Source organism: Crinia signifera, chromosome 9 (genome assembly GCF_055691185.1).
Source record: "Crinia signifera chromosome 9, ASM5569118v1, whole genome shotgun sequence".
Lineage (NCBI taxonomy): Eukaryota > Metazoa > Chordata > Amphibia > Anura > Myobatrachidae > Crinia > Crinia signifera.
In genome coordinates, this window is record NC_139225.1 from 14123638 (window position 1) to 14133365 (window position 9728).

General features: G+C 49.7%; 1 protein-coding gene across 1 annotated transcript in view; it reads right to left on the minus strand.

Moving 5' to 3' along the window:
• Window positions 1–9728, minus strand: part of TAFAZZIN (tafazzin, phospholipid-lysophospholipid transacylase) — a 46015-nt gene that overhangs the window by 30761 nt on the left and 5526 nt on the right. Inside the window, exons 3-8 of the mRNA XM_083161077.1 lie at window positions 8566–8693; window positions 7284–7374; window positions 6725–6842; window positions 6577–6646; window positions 5327–5430; window positions 107–228 (exon numbers count right to left, since the gene is read on the minus strand). Of these exons, the coding sequence (XP_083017203.1) occupies window positions 107–228; window positions 5327–5430; window positions 6577–6646; window positions 6725–6842; window positions 7284–7374; window positions 8566–8693 (633 nt within the window). The remainder of the gene's footprint in view (window positions 1–106; window positions 229–5326; window positions 5431–6576; window positions 6647–6724; window positions 6843–7283; window positions 7375–8565; window positions 8694–9728) is intronic.

Here is a 9728-nt window from a genome sequence, read left to right on the forward strand (position 1 = left end):
GTGGGAATGGAACCCATGACCTCAGTGCTGTGAGGCAGCAATACTGACCATTACACCCACTGTGCTGCCAAAAGACCTTTGTTTCTTCCTCAGACCCAGCACTTACCGCGTTGGCCGGGAAGGCTCGTAACATGGCTGCTGTAAACCCCTTATAGAGACCGCGGGCTCCCTCCTCTCTCAGGACCTCTCTCAGGACGTCCAGCACACTACTGTATTGGCCATAAGGAGCTGAAAAGAGGCAGCAGGAGCCGGTCAGTACAAGGGATAGCTGGGTGCTAGTATAGAGACATATGTACTATAGTAATATAGCAGCAGCACTGGCGCAGGCTTATTTCCTACAGTGTGCAGACCATAGGGTGCTATAGCTGTCTGTCTATTGGGGCATACACACGGGGCAACTTCTGGCTATTATCTCAGTGTTCTGACTAGATCACTTAGATATTAAGCACAAATTGCTCGGTGTGTACATCGCCCGCTCAAACCTTTAGCACATGCAGGCAAAATCCAGATATATCGCCTGCATGTTCATATACACTGAGCACAGACGGCTTGGTACTACAGCGCTATGTGTGTATGGGCGATCTAACCACCGGGAAATCACCTGCACTACATCGCTATGTGTGTACGGGCGATCTAACCACCGGGAAATCACCTGCACTACAGCGCTATGTGTGTATGGGCAATCTAACCACCGGGAAATCGCCTGCACTACAGCGCTATGTGTGTATGGGCGATCTAACCACCGGGAAAGCGAATGCACTACAGCGCTATGTGTGTATGGGCGATCTAACTACCAGGAAATCACCCGCACTACATTGCTATGTGTGTATGGGTGATCTAACCACCGGGAAATCACCTGCACTACAGCGCTATGTGTGTATGGGCAATCTAACCACCAGGAAATCGCCTGCACTACAGCGCTATGTGTGTATGGGTGATCTAGTCACTGGGAAATCGCCTGCACTACAGTGCTATGTGTGTATGGGCGATCTAACCACCAGGAAATCCCCTGTACTACAGCGCTATGTATGTATGGGCGATCTAACCACCGGGAAATCACCTGCACTACATCGCTATGTATGTATGGGCGATCTAACTACCAGGAAATCACCTGCACTACATCGCTATGTGTGTATGGGCAATCTAACCACCAGGAATTCTCCTGCACTGCAGCGCTATGTGTGTACGGGCGATCTAACCACCGGGAAATCACCTGCACTACAGCGCTATGTGTACGGCCAATCTAACCACCGGGAAATCGCCTGCACTACATTGCTATGTGAATATGGACAATTTAACCACTGGGAAATCGCCTGCACTACAGCGCTATGTGTGTATGGGTGATCTAGTCACTGGGAAATCGCCTGCACTACAGTGCTATGTGTGTATGGGCGATCTAACCACCGGGAAATCGCCTGCACTACATTGCTATGTGTATATGGACAATCTAACCACCGGGAAATCGCCTGCACTACAGCGCTATGTTTGTATGGGCGATCTAGCCACCGGGAAATCTACCCGATGTGAAACGCGTTGGATGGAAACTCAGGAAGGCATCAAGAAGAAATAGCCACTGCCAAGGTCCACAAGCCGCAAACCACCGCTCTGCCATTACCAAGAACCCGACATAAGCCCGGCGTGCAAAAGCGCAAGACCCGTGCCGCCCACTGCCGCTTGGAGTATCTATGAAAACAGACTCCAGGTAGGAATAGATAGGGTGAGATAGATTCTCTGGACTGATACATTCCACACTTATTCCTACAAAGGAATTGTAAACATGCCGCTTTAATTTATTTTATTTTATATTTTCTTATTTTATCCGTATTTTTATTTTATTTATTTTTGCTTTTTATTGTATTTATTTTTTATTTGTATTAGTGGTACTCTTTACTTATCACGGCGGCCATCGCGGGCATTGAATGCACTAAAAAATCGGGTGCGACGCGATGCCCGCGATTTCCCATAGGGAACAATGTTAAATGTCTCAATTGACCCGATTTTTCCATAGGAAACAATGTTAAATGGCCCACAGAGGTCAAATAGGCACCCTAAAGTGTGAAATGGCCCCCCCAATTGTTAACGCCACCCCACGATCAACGTGAACCCGAAGCGTGGCGAGCGCACGAGCCCGCGAGGGGCAGCGGTACGCGTCCTACGACCTTTTCATACCCCCACTATCCACGTTGGCGTGGAGTTGAGAATAGAATAGTGTGGCGAGCGCAGCGAGCCACCGAGCCCGAAGCGTGGCGAGCGGACGCGGATACCTGTGAAGCCCGCGAAGGGACGCGTTTACCTGTGAAGGTATCCGCGTCCCCTCGCGGGGCTCGATGCGCTCGCCACGCTTCGGGCTCGGTGGCTCGCTGCGCTCGCCACACTATTCTATTCTCAACTCCACGCCGACGTGGATAGTGGGGGTATGAAAATGTCGTAGGACGCGTAACGCCGCCCCTCGCGGGCTCGCTGCGCTTGCCACGCTTCGGGTTGAAGTTGATCGTGGGGTGGCGTTAACAATTGTGGGGGCCATTTCACACTTCAGGGTGGCTAATTGGCCTCTGTGGGCCATTTAACATTGTTTCCTATGGAAAAATCGGGTAAATTGAGGCATTGAACATGAAAATCGGGTAAATTGAGACATTTAACATTGTTCCCTATGGGAAATCGCGGGCATCGCGTCGGTCGCGTCGCACCCGATTTTTAGTGCATTCAATGGCCGCGATGCCCGCGATTTTTTTACCTGCGATGCCCACGATCAAAATCGTGGGCGCCGTGCTAGGTAAAGAGTACCGTATTAGTTTATTTATCCTCTCTATTTCATCCTTTATTCTCTATCACCCAACTTATCTATTCTACATCTCATACTTTATCTCTTCCAACATTACCACTTCCCGCAGCAGAAATCTCCATAAACTTTGCCTCCCAGCAATCCCCACATAATTCCAAAATCTTTTATCCGGCCGCTCAAACAATAGCGCAGACCCGTTTGTGGATCTTCATCCAAACACCCCATTTTCTGTCTCTCATATCTATCTAATATCTGTTATCTATCTATCTAAAAATTGTCTCTCTATCTATCTATCTATCAGTTTGAAGTACAATCCCCACCCAAATCTATCTCTCTCTGCACATGTTACATCTGCCCCACCTGCAGTGCAGCATGGTTTTGTCCATTAGAGAGAATTTGCTTTTGCCAGTGAACCAAAATCAGGCCCATAATGTGAAAGCATCAGGGAATGTAGCAGAGGTTAGAAGAGTGGCGCTGTACAGCAGAGTGACACTGGAGCGGTGATATAATGTGTGAGCATCAGGGAATGTAGCAGTGGTTAGAAGAGTGGCGCTGTACAGCAGAGTGACATTGGAGCGGTGATATAATGTGTGAGCATCAAGGAATGTAGCAGAGGTTAGAAGAGTGGCGCTGTACAGCAGAGTGACACTGGAGCGGTGATATAATGTGTGAGCATCAGGGAATGTAGCAGAGGTTAGAAGAGTGGCGCTGTACAGCAGAGTGACACTGGAGCAGTGATATAATGTGTGAGCATCAAGGAATGTAGCAGAGGTTAGAAGAGTGGCGCTGTACAGCAGAGTGACATTGGAGCAGTGATATAATGTGTGAGCATCAGGGAATGTAGCAGAGGTTAGAAGAGTGGCGCTGTACAGCAGAGTGACATTGGAGCAGTGATATAATGTGTGAGCATCAGGGAATGTAGCAGAGGTTAGAAGAGTGGCGCTGTACAGCAGAGTGACATTGGAGCGGCGATATAATGTGTGAGCATCAGGGAATGTAGCAGAGGTTAGAGGAGTGGCGCTGTACAGCAGAGTGACATTGGAGCGGTGATATAATGTGTGAGCATCAGGGAATGTAGCAGAGGTTAGAAGAGTGGCGCTGTACAGCAGAGTGACATTGGAGCAGTGATATAATGTGTAAGCATCAGGGAATGTAGCAGAGGTTAGAAGAGTGGCGCTGTACAGCAGAGTGACATTGGTGTAGTGATATAATGTGTGAGCATCAGGGAATGTAGCAGAGGTTAGAAGAGTGGCGCTGTACAGCAGAGTGACATTGGAGCGGCGATATAATGTGTGAGCATCAGGGAATGTAGCAGAGGTTAGAAGAGTGGCGCTGTACAGCAGAGTGACATTGGAGCAGTGATATAATGTGTGAGCATCAGGGAATGTAGCAGAGGTTAGAAGAGTGGCGCTGTACAGCAGAGTGACATTGGAGCAGTGATATAATGTGTGAGCATCAGGGAATGTAGCAGAGGTTAGAAGAGTGGCGCTGTACAGCAGAGTGACATTGGAGCAGCGATATAATGTGTGAGCATCAGGGAATGTAGCAGAGGTTAGAAGAGTGGCGCTGTACAGCAGAGTGACATTGGAGCGGCGATATAATGTGTGAGCATCAGGGAATGTAGCAGAGGTTAGAAGAGTGGCGCTGTACAGCAGAGTGACATTGGTGTAGTGATATAATATGTGTGAGCATCAGGGAATGTAGCAGAGGTTAGAAGAGTGGCGCTGTACAGCAGAGTGACATTGGAGCAGTGATATAATGTGTGAGCATCAGGGAATGTAGCAGAGGTTAGAAGAGTGGCGCTGTACAGCAGAGTGACATTGGAGCAGTGATATAATGTGTGAGCATCAGGGAATGTAGCAGAGGTTAGAAGAGTGGCGCTGTACAGCAGAGTGACATTGGAGCAGTGATATAATGTGTGAGCATCAGGGAATGTAGCAGAGGTTAGAAGAGTGGCGCTGTACAGCAGAGTGACATTGGAGCGGTGATATAATGTGTGAGCATCAGGGAATGTAGCAGAGGTTAGAAGAGTGGCGCTGTACAGCAAAGTGACATTGGAGCAGGGATATAATGTGTGAGCATCAGGGAATGTAGCAGAGGTTAGAAGAGTGGCGCGGTACAGCAGAGTGACATTGGAGCAGCGATATAATGTGTGAGCATCAGGGAATGTAGCAGAGGTTAGAAGAGTGGCGCTGTACAGCAGAGTGACATTGGAGCAGGGATATAATGTGTGAGCATCAGGGAATGTAGCAGAGGTTAGAAGAGTGGCGCTGTACAGCAGAGTGACATTGGAGCAGGGATATAATGTGTGAGCATCAGGGAATGTAGCAGAGGTTAGAAGAGTGGCGCTGTACAGCAGAGTGACATTGGAGCGGTGATATAATGTGTGAGCATCAGGGAATGTAGCAGAGGTTAGAAGAGTGGCGCTGTACAGCAGAGTGACATTGGAGCAGTGATATAATGTGTAAGCATCAGGGAATGTAGCAGAGGTTAGAAGAGTGGCGCTGTACAGCAGAGTGACATTGGAATGTGTGAGTTATATACCTGTCTGGAAGCGGGACTTCAGGACGTCCATGGGAATGGCCACCATCCAGTTACACACACCAGCCACACCGCCAGACAGCAGAATCCACGCAGCACTAAGATCACTGGCAGAGGAAAGTGACATCAGGATCCTGCAGAATACACTTCCACAATGGGGCTTATTGGCTGAGCACGCACACCTGTATTAGTGCATGGGTGCTATGTGGGCCAAGATGGCGTCATCTATGGGGTAGATTGGGGAAGTTCCATAAAAACAAGAGTGGAAAGGTTTTATTATAATGCAGGCTGGAGAGTTTGGGAGGGGGGTGGTTGTACAGTATGTTCCCCCACCTCTGAGGCCCGTACATCAAGGGGGCATATGTACTAGAGGACCGCCATATGCTGTGTGAGCATCTGTGGTAGCCCGGACTGCCATACACTAGGTGAGCATCTGTGGTAGCCCGGACTGCCATACGCTGGATGAGCATCTGTGGTAGCCGAGACCGCCATACCCTGGGTGAGCATCTGTAGTAGCTGGGACTGCCATACGCTGGGTGAGCATCTGTGGTAGCCGAGACCGCCATACACTAGGTGAGCATCTGTAGTAGCCGAGACCGCCATACGCTGGGTGAGCATCTGTGGTAGCCGAGACCGCCATACCCTGGGTGAGCATCTGTAGTAGCTGGGACCGCCATATGCTGGGTGAGCATCTGTGGTAGCCGAGACCGCCATACCCTGGGTGAGCATCTGTAGTAGCTGGGATTGCCATACGCTGGGTGAGCATCTGTGGTAGCCGAGACCGCCATACACTAGGTGAGCATCTGTAGTAGCCGAGACTGCCATACGCTGGGTGAGCATCTGTGGCAGCTGGGACTGCCATACGCTGGGTGAGCATCTGTGGTAGCTGGGACCGCAATATGCTGGGTGAGTCTGTGGTAGCCCGGACTGCCATATGCTGGGTGAGCATCTGTGGTAGCCCGGACCGCCATGCGCTGGGTGAGCATCTGTGGTAGCCCGGACCGCCATACGCTGGGTGAGCATCTGTGGTAGCCCGGACTGCCATACGCTGGGTGAGCATCTGTGGTAGCCGAGACCGCCATACGCTGGGTGAGCATCTGTGGTAGCCTGGACCGCCATATGCTAGGTGATCATCCCCTATTTCTCCCTGCACCTATACGGCCCCTGAACAGAAGTAAGCCGGCCTATACTACCCCAGCACCAATAGGTGTCACAATGGCACAGCGCAATTGTACAAGCAATGTCGCACCCACCTGTTCCCTTGTGATGTTCTCTCCTTCATCCACTCATAGCTCATAAAGTACATGCCAGTGGCCGGGACATCTGATGGGCACAGACACGTGGTCAGTGGGTAAATATATCATTATTACTCTATACTGACAGCAGAACATAGGGCATTACCTCTGATAATAGTAAGCGCTGTGCCCCGGTACACACCCCGTATACCCTGCGTCCTGTACAGCTGCTGGGCACAATCTCCTGGCCCAGAAAAGGGTTTCCTTGGGCTGTTAGCCTGCGCCTGAAGACAAGACAGAGAGGTGATATTAAGGTGTGGGGATCCCCAATATTGGGGGCATCACAGTGGCTGCTTTGAAGACCAAAGCACCTGGCCCCAAGCATGGTGAGCGAAACGACAGAGGAGCGAGGCACCTGACTACAAGCATGGCAAACGAAGCGGCAGAGGACCGAGGCACCTGTCCCCAAACATGGTGAGTGACCTTTTACTTGTACTGACTTGTGACCTCACTCTTTTGGGGTTGATCTCGATGTTGTTGACCACTCCTGCACAAAATACCTTGTGGCCCTTGGAGTGTCAAAGTAGCAGATGCTGAGTTTCCCAGAGGAGCTTATTTGGATTTCGGTTCCTTCCTCCTGTCACGCGTTTCGCCGTGCTGCGGGGGATCGCGCTGGTACAGGACCTGGCGCATATCATACATTGCAATGTGACTTCTGTTCTCACCTGCAGCAAGCACTTGATCCTCTCAGCTGGCGTCACTATTACGGCACCGCAGAGGCCCGATATCATTCCTGCCGCAAACACCTGGTGGGGCCTGGAGCACGTGTGGTAATCGGTTACAGGTGATTGTAATAAAACTTACACAGATAAACAGAGGAGGCGGCCATCTTGTGGCCTAGGTCAATATTCATGTACTACAGATAGTATTTTGTTCCTCTTGCCCTAGTGGTCATCATTTCCCAGTAATCTGATAGGCTACAAACTCTTCAGTATGTCCCAGTGGTCCCTACTGTAGCCCGCACCACCGGCCTATCACTTGGGCAGCTATTACACCCTCAGGAGCAATTACCTCCTGCCCTGGAAACACTTGTATCAGGAGAGCACAGGTGCTGCTAATCAGCCCAACCATGATCACATTAGTTTGTCTGCTTCTGCTCTATAACCTTGACCTTTTCCGTGTCAAACTTTTCATTGTCAACCTTTGAACCCAGTGGATCTTTTCACTGTCGACCTTTGGACCCTGTCGACCATATGACTGTAGACCTAGACATTGTAGATTTAAAATACCATAACCATTAGAATGAGAGACTAAAGACCAGATGCACTAAGCTTCAAAAGTGATAAAATGGAGAGTGATAAACAGCCAGCCAATCAGCTCCTACCTGCCATGTCACAGACTGTGTTTGAAAAATGTCAGGCAGGAGCTGATTGGCTGGCTGTTTATCACTCCCCATTTTATCACTTTTGAAGCTTAGAGAATCTGGCCCAAGGAGAGAGATAGAGTATCAGGGAGGGAGAGAGAGAGAGAAAGATAAAATGTGTGTGAGAGAGAAAGAGTCAGTGGGGGGGGGGGTCAGGGAAATTTAGGAAATGAGAGTGGTAGAGAGAGAGAGAGAGACAGGGTGAACGAGAGAGACAAATGAACACAGAGAATGAGGATGTCTGGGAAAGTGAGGGAACGACAGAGGGGTGTGGAAGACAGTGTGTCAGGGATAGAGAGAGTGAGTGAGAGATTGAGTGTGAGCCTGGGATAGAAAGAGAGGGGAGGTGAGAGAGTCTGAAGAGAGAATGTGGGGTGAAAGCGCATTTTATTATTGCCATCTCTATCCTATTTATCCTCCGCCCTGGACACAGATTCAACAGAATCCCACAGGTGCTGCTAATCAGCCAAACCTTGATCATCTATTTGGGAAAAGCTGGACTGGATCTAATCCTCCTGCTGCTGGTCTGGAGAGTTCACATGCACTTCATGCTGTCCGTGCCACACATTTATACTGTATCTCACCTCAGCAATTCCTGTGGATGATTCTGTTGGAGCTTCTTCCCCAAACTGAAGCCAAAAAATGTGATTGCCATTATAGGGGTGACCCCAGCCAGTGGGGCTCCCATCCCTTTATAGAGACCCCAAAGGCCCTAAGAAGAGGAAGAAACAAAGTTCATTATGTCCCAGCTAATTATATATATAATAGTTTTTATCTGGGTATAACTCGTCCAATACTCTGTGTAGCAGAAGCATTGCCCTGTCCTGCATCGTAATCCCTGTCCTGCATCGTAATCCCTGTCCTGCATCGTAATCCCTGTCCTGCATCGTAATCCCTGTCCAGCACTGTAATCCCTGTCCAGCATCGTAATCCCTGTCCTGCATCGTAATCCCTGTCCAGCACTGTAATCCATGTCCTGCATCGTAATTCCTGTCCTGCACTGTAATCCATGTCCTGCATTGTAATCCATGACCTGCATCGTAATTCCTGTCCTGCACTGTAATCCCTGTCCAGCATTGTAATCCATGTCCTGCATTGTAATTCCTGTCCTGCACTGTAATCCCTCTCCAGCACTGTAATCCCTGTCCAGCACTGTAATCCCTGTCCTGCATTGTAATCCCTGTCCAGCACTGTAATCCCTGTCCAGCATCGTAATCCCTGTCCAGCATCGTAATCCCTGTCCAGCATCGTAATCCCTGTCCAGCACTGTAATCCATGTCCTGCATCGTAATTCCTGTCCTGCACTGTAATCCATGTCCTGCATTGTAATCCATGACCTGCATCGTAATTCCTGTCCTGCACTGTAATCCCTGTCCAGCATTGTAATCCATGTCCTGCATTGTAATTCCTGTCCTGCACTGTAATCCCTCTCCAGCACTGTAATCCCTGTCCAGCACTGTAATCCCTGTCCTGCATTGTAATCCCTGTCCAGCACTGTAATCCCTGTCCAGCATCGTAATCCCTGTCCAGCATCGTAATCCCTGTCCAGCACTGTAATCCATGTCCTGCATCGTAATTCCTGTCCTGCACTGTAATCCCTGTCCAGCACTGTAATCCCTGTCCTGCATTGTAATCCCTGTCCTGCACGGTAATACCTGTCCTGCACTGTAATCCCTGTCCTGCACGGTAATACCTGTCCTGCACTGTAATCACTGTCCATCACTGTAATCCCTGTCCTGCGCCTGTC